At 40.0% G+C, this 16,662-nt stretch overlaps 2 protein-coding genes across 2 annotated transcripts; both read left to right on the top strand.

The window, feature by feature from the left end:
• Positions 1 to 230: 230 nt before the first annotated feature.
• Positions 231 to 2,473, top strand: LOC145051949 (protein translation factor SUI1 homolog). Its single transcript, XM_078999774.1, has 5 exons — positions 231 to 358; positions 1,144 to 1,244; positions 1,344 to 1,549; positions 1,655 to 1,708; positions 2,204 to 2,473. The coding sequence occupies exons 2-5, from the start codon at positions 1,208 to 1,210 to the stop codon at positions 2,246 to 2,248; spliced, it is 342 nt and encodes a 113-aa protein (XP_078855900.1). The 5' UTR covers positions 231 to 358; positions 1,144 to 1,207; the 3' UTR covers positions 2,249 to 2,473.
• Positions 2,474 to 3,825: 1,352 nt separating this feature from the next.
• On the top strand, positions 3,826 to 5,352 carry LOC145051948 (thiamine thiazole synthase, chloroplastic-like). The gene is made up of 3 exons (XM_078999773.1): positions 3,826 to 4,249; positions 4,396 to 4,956; positions 5,044 to 5,352. Exons 1-3 carry the CDS (start codon positions 3,902 to 3,904, stop codon positions 5,203 to 5,205), a joined length of 1,071 nt encoding a protein of 356 aa, XP_078855899.1. The 5' UTR covers positions 3,826 to 3,901; the 3' UTR covers positions 5,206 to 5,352.
• Positions 5,353 to 16,662: the final 11,310 nt, after the last annotated feature.

The following is a 16,662-nucleotide window of genomic DNA, read 5'->3' as shown; positions in this document are numbered from 1 at the left end:
ATTAGCACAATATATTTTAAACAATCATATAAAAATACTTAAATTATTATCATGGGTCGTGTTTAGCACAGTCTTTTGGAAAAAAAGATTTACACATTAGCTGGTTTGGTCTCTATTTTCCCGAACCGTTCTTACATATTCATTCGCAATCGAATTTTTATACCCACCAAATTGGCCCATAAAAAATGGCCCAACCCGATCCAGTTACAAGTCTTTTTATATTGATTAGAGTCAGAGGTACCTCTGCTTCGATCGTGGAATCTTGTGATAGAATCGACTTTTAATCGTTTGCTCGGATTTGTCCGCTCTTTTTAGGGTTCTTCTATCCTCTTTCTACAGACCCTAATCGTCGGATCAGGTACTTCTTCTCACCATCTTTGATTGATTCTCTTCACCATCGTCATAGTATTTATTATAACAGATATGATTATGGCTGTTTGATCTTATTTTCTATGATTAGAACATACAACCGCCTAAAATCCGTAGCATTTTCAACAATTCCATCTGGGTTTATCCCAAGTCGTATGATTGATCGATCTTTCAATTGTACTTTCTGCCGTTCTATGATTCCATTTGTCTCGAGATTTTGTATTCGTTACTGTTTTATTCATAGTTAGTTTTCGTTTAGGGTTTATTTCGGGTAAAATTGTCATGCTGGTTCTTGGATTTGACGTATATATGAGAGTTTGTGCGATGTTCTTTATTAAATATTAATACGTTTAGCGAACGATCTCAAAAGGATTATTATGAATCGAAAATTCAGATAATCGATTGATTAAAGTAAACTATAGTTTGATTTGCAATCTCTTACTTAGAGTCTCCAAATTTATTAGTTTATCCTAAACAATCAGCACATCAGAATCATAATAATAATTTCCCAAACATGGTTTTGATCATTGCAACTTCAGCCACCCCTTAATGCGTTTGTGTTCTTTAGCTCGCTGGCAATTTAACCCATTTTTATGATAAAACGGCTAATTGTGGGTCATATTTTTCTGTCAAATAGTTAAAATTTAGCTAAAAATGAATCATGGTTAACAATTTGCTAAAATTGTACCAAGTATTACTATTTACAACCTCCGAAATTGCTTAATTTAAATAATTGGACCATCATCTTGATAATTGTTTTGTTTTTTGATCCAGATCCGTGCATCGATTTTGTCAATAAAACCTTGGGTTGACTTTTTCACTTTATCAGCAAAGTTTCATGTCTGACCTCGACATCCAGATTCCTAGTGCCTTTGGTAAGTACTTTGGATGTTCATATCATATACTAATAAACTGATTGAAGAAAGAAATTTTTGTAACATAAGAAGCATAAAAATGTAATCTTGGTTATACAGACCCTTTTGCTGAAGCAAATGCTGAGGATTCTGGTGCTGGGTCAAAAGAGTATGTGCACATTCGTGTTCAGCAGAGAAATGGTAGGAAAAGCTTGACAACTGTTCAGGGACTTAAAAAGGATTTTAGTTACAACAAGATTTTAAAGGACCTCAAAAAGGAGTTCTGCTGCAATGGCACTGTTGTTCAGGACCCTGAGTTAGGCCAGGTGTCTATTAATTCATTCTCTTGTAGTATTATAAATACTAGTATATGTTTGGTATTAGCTGTTATTTTTCCTTCTTTTTTGATAATTTTAATGTTGTTTTTGAAGGTCATTCAGCTCCAAGGTGATCAGCGGAAGAACGTCTCTAGCTTTCTTACTCAGGTGACAATTTTAGCATTTCTGGAGTTACCATTAAACTTATTATAATATTCCTTTTTGAATAAAATAGTTAATTGGCTGGTTTTTGATATCACAACCATCTTTGTAAAAATTGGGTGGCTAAATAAATAACATAGTGAAGCATTTTTTTTTTTTTATGTATTTTGCACTGATATCAAAATCACGTAATCTGGAAAAAGTGTTTTTTGTTTTTGTACGTTTAACAAAGTATAATGGTATTGGTTAAAGTAGTTTAGTAGCAAAATTGATAAACAAATTGTGTGTTGGCCATTTAAGATGTTGATTGGACACCGGTTTTGATCATTTATCATTATTAATTATGTTAAATATGCTAGTGATCTTCACATGTTTGTGCAGTTTAACTGTTTAAGTGACACTTTTATGCGCTACAGTTTGTTACTCAAATTAAGACAATTATGAGATATAATCAATTGATTGTTATTTGGGCTTATGGAAAATGTTGTTTGTTGTGGACAGGCTGGAATAGTGAAGAAAGATCATATCAAGATTCATGGTTTTTAAGCGTCAAATGTGTCTGTCGTCTACGACTGCGAGTAGTATATTGTGAACTTTAGTAGGATATGGATATGGATATGGATATGGTTTATTATATTTGGGTTTCACTATTGCCATTAGGTATAGTGATAGTGTTGGTCTATCTGTGGAATGATTGTCACAATATTATGTTAGCCTTTGAAATTAACCAAATAATCATCGCAACCGACATAAGAATGCCTCTTATCGTTATTGCTATCTTGCTTTTCTTTTGCAAAGTAATCATTATTATATCTTTTAAAATTGTTATAAGATTTAATTATCTTGTTTATAATTTTTTTTTATGAGAACCACTTAAAGTTCTTTAAATTAGTTCGATTTTTAGTTTCTATCTAATAATTTATTAAAATGACACTTAGGATCGTAAGTATAAAATTTCGAACACCTATTGCCTATTTGCCTGTGTTGGTACGCTTTTTGTTACTCTATTGGTGAAATGTAAGTACATTACACATGCTTGCCGGTCAAGGACATTTTTTTTTCCTCTTATGCTATTTCATCTTTACATTTTCCATTATTTTCTAAATTCAATTGCATGAACTATAAATGTTTTTAATAATTTAACAAGATTTTAATAAAGATAACTCATATTTTAATGTAAAAATAACATGGTATAGAGTATAGAGTATAGAACGACTCCGATTAACATTAACAAAATAACAAAGTTTAATATATTAAAATTTAAACCGTAAGTCCTAAATAAAGTAATCTAACTTAATAAATGAAAATCAATTTTGTCAAATATCATGTTTTTATTCATTTTGTTACATTTAATTTTTTAAAAGCTTTTTGAATTATTTTTTTTCCATTTTCATTTTCTTTTATTTTTTATTTTCTTAAATTCAAAATCTATATTTTAATGAAATTTATATATGTAAAGTAGACCAATCTATTAAATTTCATAATAAATGCTCTACAATCTTTCAAATATTTTATATTATATATTAAATTATTTGTTTTATTTATTATATTTTTTGTATTTATATAAACTTATTATTTTAAAAAATATATACTGCTTATAATTTTATATTAATTTTTTTTTTCTAAACCGTGTAATACACGGGATTTCACACCTAGTTGACTTAATATACAAATTACGTTTTACACTACTAAGTTAAGGAATCTACTAATCTAGATATGATATATGTGTGTTTCGACTGTTGATTAGATTCAAAAATAAATAACTTAAAACTCAAACAAAAATTTTAATTTGTTATCAAATATGGATTAAACACCAAATGGCAATCAACTGAGTTTTTTTGCTTTGGATTCAGATTTTTGGAATTTAAACCTGGATATTGGACAATGGACATTGACAATATGAAAAAAAATATCTCTTCTAAATAAAATATCTAAAAAGTATTAAAAAAACATTTATTAATTTCGTAAACTACCCTACTAACTCTTAATAAAAAAAACATTTATTAATAAAAATCCAAAAAGTAGTGGTAACGAGCATCGTACCGATTCTACACCTTTCACACCATATCCTTCCCTCCCGTCGCGATATTTTAATTTCCGTCACTATAAATCCGCACAGCCGTCTCTAATATTCCTCCGTTCATCTTCCACTGCTCACCACTCCACCACCCTTTTCTCTCATCGTTTTTTAGATCATCAATGGCGGCCATGGCTACCACCTTTACAACATCCATCTCCACCAAGGCAAAGACCAGCTTCTTGGAACAATCCTCCTTCCATGGAGTTCAGATTTCTTCCCCAATTCGTCTCCAACCACTCAAATCCACACAAAACAAAATGTCGATCACCATCTCTGCAGCTTCTACGCCTTACGATCTTAACTCCTTCACTTTTCAACCGATTAAGGAATCGATTGTGTCTCGTGAAATGACCAGAAGGTACATGACTGATATGATTACCTACGCTGACACTGATGTCGTCATCGTCGGTGCTGGATCCGCTGGTCTCTCTTGCGCTTATGAGCTCAGTAAGAACCCAGATGTTCAGGTAATTTTTTTGTAGAACATTTGTTTTATGTAATTGTACTTCTAAAGTTGATAATCAGACCAGACCCTGATGTTTTTAGCAAGTAGGTTAAAAATTGCTTTGAAATTGATAGCAATTTCATAATCAGACTCGTTATTTTTGTTCAGGTAGCGATTATTGAGCAATCTGTGAGCCCCGGCGGTGGTGCATGGCTGGGGGGACAACTCTTCTCCGCCATGATTGTCCGGAAGCCGGCACACCTCTTCCTCGACGAACTCGAAATCGAGTATGACGAGACAGAACACTACGTCGTGATCAAACACGCTGCTCTATTCACCTCCACCATCATGAGCAAGCTGTTGGCCCGACCAAATGTGAAGCTCTTCAACGCGGTGGCAGCCGAGGATTTGATCATCAAAGGAGGAAGAGTCGGTGGCGTGGTGACCAACTGGGCTCTAGTGGCGATGAACCACGACACACAGTCGTGTATGGACCCTAATGTGATGGAAGCTAAGGTGGTTGTGAGCTCATGTGGGCATGATGGTCCGATGGGTGCCACCGGAGTCAAGAGGCTTAGAAGCGTAGGGATGATCGAGAGCGTTCCAGGGATGAAGGCGCTTGACATGAACACAGCGGAAGACGCGATCGTGAGGCTTACGAGAGAGATCGTTCCTGGTATGATCGTCACAGGGATGGAAGTTGCAGAGATTGATGGATCTCCAAGAATGGTACTATATTCAAATTCTTTCTAAATCAATCCTTTGGTTCAATCTTCATTCTTCATGTCCTTAACATGTTTGATGAAATTAATGCAGGGGCCAACGTTTGGGGCCATGATGATTTCAGGGCAGAAAGCTGCACATTTGGCGTTGAAGGCATTGGGACTTCCTAACGCTCTCGATGGATCTTACGTTGGAAGCAGCCAGCCGGAGCTGATACTTGCGGCGGCAGACGGTGGCGAGACTGTTGATGCTTGAATGTGGTAGGAATTGAGAGTGGAGAATAAAAGAAGTGTGGGATAGGGCTGTTGCTGCTGCTGCTCGTGGTTTTGTTTTCTGTGAATGAATGATATGATATGATGCCCTTATTTCCCTTCAATAACAACTTGGTTTTTCCCGTTGTGATTTGGTCGTGTTAAAAACCAAAACCCAATGAAGTTTTTTTTTTTTTTTTTTTTTTTTTTTGAAACTTCAAATGATATAAAATTCTAAGAATTCTATAAATCTGAATTAAAAGCAATCCGGACATATATTGAATTTGGTTCTTCTAATATAGCGGTCCAAAGTTGAGTCCAAATTGGAGCGGATCTAGACAAAATTGATGGGTCCACTATTTAATTGACAGTGCATTCTGTGGTAGTTTTTAACAGCAACTGGGCCCAAAGCCCAAAAGGTCCAATACGACGATGGTGGCAGTCTGAAAACAAAATCAGATCGCTGTGTCTTCTTGCAAGTTAACACAATAGATAGTTACTTTTTCTTATTCAAAAAAGTGAAAAGTGAAATGGGAGATCTTCTTACAAGTTACATTGATAAATCGTTTTTTTTTTCCTTTCCAAATTGAAAAGCCTAATCGGTGAAAAATGAAAATAGAGATGAAGATTGAGGTTAGTGGGCCACAAGTTAAAGTAAACAGAGTCCAATGATATTTTATGGATTTGCATGAGCATAGTGAACAATTTGCAAAACAACAAACACGGACTTTCTTTTCCAAGTCATTTCTTTTTCTTTTTTCTTTTTTCTTTTTTTTATGATCGATTTTATTCTTTATTCTTTTTCAAAAAGATTTAGGACTTGCAAATCGATTTTTTTAAAGTATACTTTTAGAATGTTTCATTCTTTTTTCAAAAATTGTATATTATTTTCGGTTACAAACTTACAATGTCCGATCCAATGTTTTAAAAACCGGTTTGAACCGGCCGGTCGAACCGGGAACCGGAAAAGAGAGCGGTTTAACTATCACCGGTTTTACATTGATTTCTGAACCGGATTGAACCGACCGGTTTTTAGAAAAAACCGGTTGAACCGGTCAAAATAAACCGGTTGAACCGAATAAAAACACATGAAAAAGAAACATTTACATAATAAACTTTGACGATTTTTTTCAAATCTATTTATTTTTCTTTAAATAAAAACATTTGATAAATGTTATAAATTCTTTTGATGTGTTTGTATTCATCAAAAACTATATTTCGTTTCGGTATTATACTTTATTTTCTTTATAACGTATACGGATTGATGTAAAACACTAAAACTTATGGTTATGTGTTATTTTATTGTATTTGGATTCATCTACAACTTATTTTTATGTGTATTTTTAATGTTTAAACTTGTAAACATAAAATTCATATTTTCTATATGTATGTATGTGTAGGAAAATAGAAAAAAAAACATGAAAAATATAGAAACTGGTTCACTCGGCGGTCGAACCGGTTAAACCGGGAACCGGTCATCATACCGGTTCAACTAAAAAAACGGTTTTTAAAACATTGGTCCGATCTACTTCATCTTTACAATGTAAATGATGTACGAATATGTATAATTCTTACTTTTAAAATGGTAAGAGTAAATACTATATAATGATTGGTGGTGCCCTTCTCCTTTGATTGGTATCCTAAAAATATCTCATATTTCATAATTTAAACACCCTTAAGATGGTTTAATTTTAGAAAACTAATTAATGTTTTCTGTTTAAATTACAATCACAATCCTTACTATTTAATATTTTAATTCAATTGTTAGAATCTAATCATACATTTATACATTAGTTCTTGATCTACTTTAATAAATAAATAAAAAAAAAAAAATCTTTGTTACATATCACATTCTCATTTATTTTGTCATACATCATTTTGTGCTAATTAAAATTTTTTCCACATGTCATTTTATAAGTTTTTATTTTATTTTATTTTATTTTATTAAATTCAACAACATATTAATATTTATATAAGTAATAACTATAATAAATCTATATATCTAATAATTATTTTTTGGAAATCATGAATAATATATATAAAGAGCTCAACATAACAAAAGCTAGGAGGGGCAGAAAAAGTAAAGTACCTATATTACATACAATGAAATGAATATGAACTCCAAAGTCCAAACATCACCCTGTTACTTCCCCGATACTTAAACCATAAAAACATTCACCTTTGTGTTGTTTAACACGATCTCATGTGGGATGCAATAACTTTTGAGAAACGTTTGTTTCTCATCTTTCAGATCAACCAGATTGCTCTGAAGCAGATAAATTACATGATTATCCTTTTCTTCATGCAGTTACCCCAGTTGGCAACAAACTTAAGACCTTTCCCAATATACTATTCACTAAATACAGTCGACTAGTATGTTATATGAGTCTTCTTCACATGTATTACATACATTATTGGTCATATATACAATATTTACTCCTCCATGCGCAAGTGTTGTGGACGAAGGAATCCTCCCCATGTTTCACGCCAAACAAATGTATTTACTTTGATATGAGCTTCTTTCAACCAAATGAACTTTTCACAAGGAGGGCATGAGTTTACCTGATCAAAATCCACTCAAATCACATCCACGGTGAGCTTCCCATCAGGTGTGTAACATCCCCGAAATCATGACAATTTTTTTTTTAAATTTTAAAAAGACGTTTTCCATAAAAACATAAGATAAACAACATTGTCTTCAAAACAAATCCATAAAAATCCGAATATCAAAAATAATCTCTCAAGACATAAATCAGCTAGAGGATGTATACGATCAGGCATTCGTATTGCCCTGATCATCAGAAGTACCTGAAAACATTGAAATCTACAATTATAAGCCAAAAATTAGTGAGTTCCCCCAAAATACTCCACAAAACAATACACATACAATACATGCATACCGGGCCCACAACATAAAACTAGATTGCCCCCGAGCACAAAACACAAAGACTGGATTGCCCTTGGCCCCACAACACAAAGACTGGATTGCCCCCGGGCAAATAACATAAAGGTTAGATTGCCCCCGGGTTTGTTGGCCTACAACACAAAGCCATACCGCCTCAACCCAACTGCACTACAGCATAACAACATCCTAGACACAAGGACACATACTGTAGTACAAAGTATAATGAGAAAACTCACCTTGCAGACTAGCAAACGACATCACAACTCTCGTAAATCCAAGTCGAGTACTACATGTCACCTATTCAACAATCAGGGACAAGATATTTAAACCACAACCTAATATCCACTAGTTACCCTAAAGTCAAATTTGGTTAAAAGTCAACGGTCAACCTCCAGTTAACCTACGCTCAGTGTAGAGCTCAAGGCGGAAAAATGGGAAATTTTGGAGCTACGCTTAGCATAGCTACCTGATGTCCAAATTTTCATTAAGTTCTTAAAACAGAAGGTCAGCCCCCCAAACTTTCAGATCTGCTATAAATGAATGTCTTGGTGGATAAAGTATCCGACTTTATCCATTTGCATGCTTGCAAAGAGCACAAAACTAAACCTTAAGTCCATAAATATATCTATTGCTCAAGTACTCATGCATGGATGAATGAGAGTGGCTAAGTTCTCATTCAAATAGACCAACGTTATGGGTACAAAAGCATAGAAATCTCAAGAGTAACTAGATCCAACATGAAAGATCATCAAGATAGAAACTTTATACCATCCAGATGAGGATTATGGGGTGCAAATTCTAGATCTACAAAGCTTGGAGCTCCCAAGTGCTTCTCCAATGAATCTCTTCCTTCAAAGATGCACATAAAACACTCTAAGATCTCAAAACTCTCACAATATAGCTAGGGTTTTGGGGTGGCTACTTAAGAGGGTGGAGGCTGAGCATGAAGATGACCTCAAGGAGTTAGAGCCTTTAAATAGGGCTCACAACCCTTAGGGTTAAGGTTTTTGTCTAGCACACCTACGCTAAACTTAGCTTTTCCTACGCTCAACGCAGGTCATTAAGTCCATGCATCCAACTTCCCACATACGATCAACATAAGGGACTATCCTACACTCAACGTATGTCAAAATTCTTGAAATCAAAATTTAAGAAAAATAATAAAACCTACAAGAATTGGGTGTTACAGGTGCCAAATTGCAACACCAAGAGTTTGGGGTAGTTTTAGGAACAAAAGACCCAAGTTGCAGTATTAAATGGGATAACATAAGAGAGATTCACCGTGTTAGGATTGACAATCCAATCCAAAACATGTCCACCTATTTTAACTCGCATAACACTTCTAAATTTGATCGAAATTAGCAACAAAACAAGGAAGAGTGGCTTGATATTTATAAGAGGGATTCCAGAACTATTCACGTCCACGTGTTGCTCCAAGATTGTGCCATGTGTCCCTTGGTAGGTGTGTGGGTAGTCCTTGTGCTGCCATGTGGCGGCTTGGAAGCTAAGTGGGTGGTCCTTGGTAGGTGTAACGCCCATATCCTGGTATGTATTTTAAATTAAATCATACATTTTTGCAAAGGGACTCGACGAGTTGGAGGCCCCAAACTCGTCGAGTAGAAACGGAGTTTGGACGCGGGACTTGAAGTCTACTCGATAAGTTGAGAAGCCTCAACTCGATGAGTAGGGCTGCCAGAGTGAAACCTTAATTTTCAGGGTTTGCACCCTATTTAAGCACCTTAACACTTTATTGTGGCCTCCCTCATCGCCTCCCTCAGTCCAGCAAAACCCTAATTCGTGATAATGAGACTTTTGAGTGTGTGTGAGTGAAAAGAGAGTGACTCTTTGGTATTTCCTTGAAGGAGTGGAAGCTAGAAGTGCTTGCTTGAAGGAAGAAGCTTTGGATCCAGAAGTAGAGCTTCATTACTGGTTCACCCGAGGCATAAAGCTCTTACCTTGCTTATTGAGTGTTTAGATCTAGTTTTAGGGCTTTTTCTCTATGTTTTGGTTCAATAATGGTTGCTTTTGGGATTTGGATATCCCCTGTGGAAAGAACCTTCAAATTAAGAGCCATTGAGGGACTCAATTGCATAAAGGTGCCAACTTTATGGCCATGGGAGTCCCATGCAACTTGTGAACCACCTTTCAAGGCTTATTGAGCTAAATAACCCATGCATGAACGTAAATGAAGTAACTTTAATTGATATATTGACCCTAGGAGACCAGATCTATGGTTTGGAAACATTGAACCCGACTGGAAACGACTGAATCGATTTAGACTATGAGGGACTCGACGAGTTGTTCATACAACTCGGCGAGTTGGGTCGTGGTTCCCCAACCTTTTCTGTTACTCGACAAACTCGTCTTGTCTAGGAGATGAATTAGCGAGTTGGATATGTTCTCGAGTTTGAAGATTGAAGAACTCGACTGTAACGTCCCAAAATTCAAGACTAAAAATTTCTTTTATAAAACATTACTTAAAACATAATTTTCAATCCATAACATAATCAGAGTATTGATTTCCAAAACATATGTTAGTTATCAGAGTAAAACATCCCAGGCTGTCAAATCTATAGTGTGTACCATGCGATCACCCCGAGCTCTTCCCTCCGCTACCGGAAGTACCTGAAACCAAAACTGAAAATTGTAAGCACAAAGCTTAGCGAGTTCCCCAATCTACCACATACCATGCATAACCACATACTACACATACTGGGCCATGCCCGCAGTTCTGGGCCTCACCCCCTACCTAGGGCCTCGCCTGCTACAACGGCCCCACCACTCCAGGCCTCGCCTGGCTTCGAGCCCCGCTCGGATACAGATCTGCTTCACTTAGGCCTCGCCTGTCACAGGGCCTCTCCCGCTAACATATAATAGCACATAAACATATCACAACACATAAGCTAAACATATACTAATAGATCATGTCCTAAGGCCTCGCCTATCCTGGGCCTCGCCCTTGTCCTGCTACTGATGAGTCATGGAACCCCGTCCACGCTCCGACTCATAGTGAGATATGGGCCCAGCCCACACTCACTCTTTCCTTAACTTGGGCCTCACCCCTGATCTGCTGCTAATGAGATGTGGAACACCATCCAAACTCTGCTACTGGTGAGCTACGGGACCTCGCCCACACTCACCACCCTACCAGGCACATACATGTATCACACAGACAACATGTATAAACTATCATATAAACCATTCCTTGGGCACTCGCACGCAATCATTGGACCTCGTCCTGAATATCATACTAGCATAGTGTGCCTAGGGCTAACCCCCGCGTCTTCTACTCATAACTACATACGCCGACATTGTGGCCCTAGACCCATTCACACAAAGGGAAACTCACCTGCACTTGCTGAACTTGCTGATAACCCCTCTAGCTGCTGATCGACAACTCTTCGAACTCCTGCTCCACTAGCTCCCCGAGCTACCAATATCAATGCAACACTTAGTCTAACTGTCCTCTGAAAGTCAACTAGGTCAACTCTGGTCAAAGTCAAAGTCCTGGTGAAGATCAACCTTCCAGGTCAACCCTACTCACCGAGTCTGCCTACTGACTCGCGGAGTTCACCCGCTCATAGTCCTTCCATTCGCGACTTGACTCGCCGAGTCAGCCCCTGACTCACCGAGTCTACCGATTTCCGAGTCCTGACCTGTCCAACTCGCTGAGTCCCCACTCAACTCACTGATCCGAGTCTCAAATCGAAGGGTTCGGGGTTTCGCGACTTGACTCGCCGAGTCCAAGAACAAACTCGCAGAGTCCAAGGCAATCTTCAACAGACTCGCCGAGTTGTTCTTCCAAGTCGTCTAGTTCCTGCGCAACGTCAACCAACTCGCCGAGTCCACCCATGTGACTCGCCGAGTCACTCCTGTTCTGAATCCATTAAGTTGCTTTTCGATCCATGCAGGAGCTCAAAACTATAGATCCATACTTCCAAAGCTCAATCCTTACGTAAAGTTGCAAACTTTATGTATAACTAAAGAGATCTAAGCTCAAAACATACTAGGGCTAGGTTTTAGGACAAAAGGGCTTCACCAACTACTCAATATCTGATGCTTTACGACATAATGGAACATCCCAACACTAAATCTGAAGTGGCAACCACATATCTAGGCACCAAACCTGAATTGGGTCTCAAGCAACCATAAAACCCCCAAATCTCATAAGAAAAATAGATCTAGATGCAAAGGAGGGAAGATAGCAGCTTATTACCTCCAAGATGAACACAAACTGAAGTAGATCTCAGATCTACACCTCTCCTTTGAAGCAAACCTCTTGATCTTCAAGTTCCTTTCAAAGGTTCCCTCCTCCAAAGCTATTTCTCTCAAATGATGGAAGCTCACACGAAATCTAGGGTTTATAGGCTCTCTGGGATGATATGGAGGCCGAGGAAGGGATATAACACCCTTTATATAGGATACAACTCCCGGGTTTAGAGTTTTCCTTGTTCAGACCAGACTCGCCGTGTCCCCTTAGCCGACTCGCCGAGTCGGTCACTTACTCCTTGACCCGGATCTCGCTTGGACTCGCCGAGTTCCTCCTTGGACTCGACGACTCGGCCCTTTAACTTAGGGTTTCCTTTCCTTTCTTGGCCTTCCTGATTTTGGGTGTTACAACTCTCCCCCACTTAAACTAAACTTCATCCTCGAAGTTTACTATGGCCAACCGCCTGCGATCTGCTTCCAATGCTCTACTTATTAATCCAACACCAGCTGCCTACCTTCGTTGGGCTTTCGCCCGGTCATTCCGACTGACATTAATCCTTGCGGACAATAATCTCGGGTCAACCCTGACCCTGAACATTCTGGAAACACAACTTAATCAACCGACAATCCTTCTGGTACTCTCCGAGTACTGCAACTGAACCCATAGGGGTTCACCCCCTCTTTCCTTGTGCGATTTCCGCCCTTTCCAGGGCAACGTTCCATAACCAACTATTTCCTTTGTCACTGTGAAGCTCCTATCCTTCACCAACTCCATCACCCCCGCTACTTCCAGTACGGGTCATTACCGCCAGTATCCACTGATACTTCTCTCTGTCATAACTTGGTGCCGAGCACCCCTGGATCAGCTAACTGAATTCCACCATAGACTGCTTACCAGCACTGCTACTGGCTGGAAATTTCTGCTATTCCTTATCTGCCTTCCGGATGAACCGAGACCACCCTGGTCCCTACCAATCTATCAATATCTGGATTACCGGCTCCCACCAGTCGCTAGCCCCAACACAACTCCTAGTCGCTCCCAGCGACTTTCGAAGAAACTTCGACCACCTATAACTGCTCAATCTATTCTTCCATTCTGGCACTACAACCCTGGGGTCCTCGACTCCCTATTTTAACACTAAGGTCCCTACCAGGTCGCACCTGTGCTACTAAAAATCATGGGCCTCGCCCATGGGTCTCACCCAACCATACTACTGAGCAACCCTGCTCTCAGGTCTCCCCTATACTGCTACTCTCATAAGGGCCTCGCCCACGGGTCTCACCCAACTACATCCTGGAGCGGCCTCTCCCAAGGTCTCACCTCCCTAGGGCTCTACAGGCAAACTCCCTACTGTTCTCATCCACTACCCATTCCTGATCCCTATTTGATCACTAGGAGATAAGGCCCTCGCCCCAACTCCGCTAATGAAGCTACTATGGAATGCTATGGCTTACCCGCAGTCTTACATCACCTTCCATCTCTGAATGCTAGTGAATGCTACGGCTGCCCCGTAGTCTTATAACACCTTCCACCACAGACCGCTGCTAGAGAAAGCTGCGGCTCTCCCGCCGCTCTACCATGCTCTACATGCTGCCTCTGTCACTGCCTACTACCACGAAAGCATCCATGCTATCTGTCCTCAAGATCTTCATTCAGGCCTACTCGGGTCCTACAGGCGATCCTCCAACCTGAATTCCCAACCTCGTACTAACTATCACCATTACATGCACTAACTGATGGGGAGTTTCCCAAACTCCCAACCTTGAACTCCTCAATCCATCAAACGTTGTACTACTTCTTTTCCTTCTCAGAGATCGTGTACTCATTCTGGATCTGCGTGCTCTTACCCTTGTACACTCGGAGGATTCTCCCCCTCTTCGATCCTGCTTACACCTTGCTGCTCAATGATCGAAAAGAAATCCCAATCCTTGCTACCATTCCATAATCAATCTGCTGAGGAATCCCAAGCTTACCATAATTAGGGATCTAACCAGTCCATTTCTAAAACTATACAGCTCCGAACTAGCGAGACATACCAAGTCCCTCCCAGGCATGCTACAGTTACTGCATCCTAAGTAACCTTCTCTAATAGAGCCCATCCCTTAACTACTATTCAAATATCCAAGGTATGCAGATGGCATATAACTCGATCACAATCAATCCGTACAAAAATAAAATACTCATACCGATAATGATGCAGAACCATAACAATATAATCATGCATAAATAAGAGAACTGAAAACGGAAGTCGCATACCTGCAATGTCCGGTGCTACTCGCGTCTCCAAGGCGCTCATCTGAAAAGCCCTGCCTCCTACCGCAGGCGCCTCTGCATGACCCTGACAGCCGTCTGTGATCCTCAAAGTTGCAGGGGCAGGTGCCATCACCCGTCCTTCCGGAAGCAAAATGGGGCATTGGGCCTTCTTGTGACCCCGCTGGTTGCAGTGAAAATATATCAAGTCTGATCCCTGTGTGGTGGTAACAGTACAATCCTTGCTAAAATGACCAGTCCGACCACACTTGAAGCAGCCAGACTCACCACCGCTACCACTCCTACACGCGCCCCTGTGCGCCCTGCCACACTTCCCGCACCGGCTGCGGTCTTGATAATCCCTCGATCTCGAATCCGATCCCTTGGGCCTTTTGCCCGAGCCTGTAGCTGCCTGAAACTCATCCGGCTTCCTCTTCCGGATCTGCTCCAAATCAATTTCTCTCTCTTTAGCCCGCGCGATCATATCCTCCAACGTTTTGCAGCTGGACCGGCTCACAAACTACCTGATGTCATCCCTCAACATCTTATGGTATCGGGCCTTCTTCATCTCCTCATCCGAGACATACTGCCGTACAAGAAGAGCCCTCTCCCTGAACTTGGTGGTGATCTCCGCTACAGTCTCAGTGGTCTGCGTCAAATCCTGAAACTCCCGTGCAAACTGCTGGACCTCAATAATCGGCGAAAACTCCGCCCTGAACCTGGCCGAGAAATCGCTCCGTGTCATCGTGTCCAACGCAACATCATCCCCCAAAGCATGACCGATCTCCTCCCACCAATCCCTCGCTCTGTCCTTCAGAAGACAGGAGGCGAGTCTGACCTTGTCCCCCTCGGGACACCAGCTTGTACGGAATGCATTGGCAACATCAGCCAACCATATGCTGCTACCGATGGGGTCCCTAGCCCCATGATAATCTGGTGCCCCGCAAGCCCTGAACTCTCGAAATGTCAAAGTACGCGCTCCCATCAATGCCATCATCTCGGTACGGAAGGCTCCCAGCCTCTCATCCAAGATCTCCAGTATATCGTCCTTGACCGTGCCAAAGATCACAGGAGTCTGGTCTAGTATGATGTGCGTAACCTCAACTGATATCAACTCCCTCATTCGCTCCTTGAGCTGCCCGGCTCCTGAACCCGAGCCTGATCCCTCTTCGGCGCCTGATCTGCCCACTGGTCTCTCTCGCAACGTCACCATGCTGAAAATATAATACATCCTCTTATCAGAATACTTATCACCGCTGCGAGACCAAACACACACACTACCAGGTTCCCGGTCTTGCCTCGGCCTTTTCCGAATCGAGTACGGATCCTCTGCTTTCAATAGTACGGACCCATACTACCTTCCACATCTATCCGTACTTTCCTCAAGAACTGCTTCGACTCCACCAGGTCCCTTCTCCACTACTACTGCTCCCAGCACTACCTCATCCTAGGCTTATCTTAGGGAAACCTCTAACTCTAACCAAACCAGTCCTCAACCGCTGAAGGCCTCCTTGTGATTCCAGTTAGCCATCACCTGAATACCATCATATGTGACGAGGCTCAGATAATCCTTCAAGTAAACGACTCGTCCCTACAACAGTTGGACTCAGACAAGAGCTGCGCAATAGGGCCAAATCTAGTACTCTAAGATTATTCAACCCTGATCACATGTGAGGTGACGTATTCACCTAATGGCTAACTCCCATCACTCAGAATCCTACAATGCACAAAGCAAGCAGCATTCCAAAAAGGGAAAATCTAACCATAACATACTCAAGCAATCATAATATCATATCAAGAATCTGTACTAGCATGCAACACAAACTCATAAACTCAGGCATAACCTAAACAGGCTATCCTACTACTGTCTAACCAGCACTATCATGCAGATCAAAAGCACATATAACAGGCACATAAGGCGTCCTCCCTATATCCTTAGTCCTAATCTAGCATGTTGTTCTATTAACTGATAATCATAACATAACTTGTATGGGTATTTTGGGGTACTTACTTGAGCTCGGCTGATTGCATGCACCACACCCCTTTTCTCTTTTCAAAATTCTTTTCTTACTGAATTCTTTTTGCATTTCTAAAAC

This window comes from Lactuca serriola, chromosome 5 (genome assembly GCF_051521515.1).
Source record: "Lactuca serriola cultivar US96UC23 chromosome 5, Lser_US96UC23_V15, whole genome shotgun sequence".
In the NCBI taxonomy this organism is placed as follows: Eukaryota; Viridiplantae; Streptophyta; class Magnoliopsida; order Asterales; family Asteraceae; genus Lactuca; species Lactuca serriola.
Note: the sequence above shows the minus strand (reverse complement) of the source record. Positions and strands in the feature narration are given on the sequence as shown.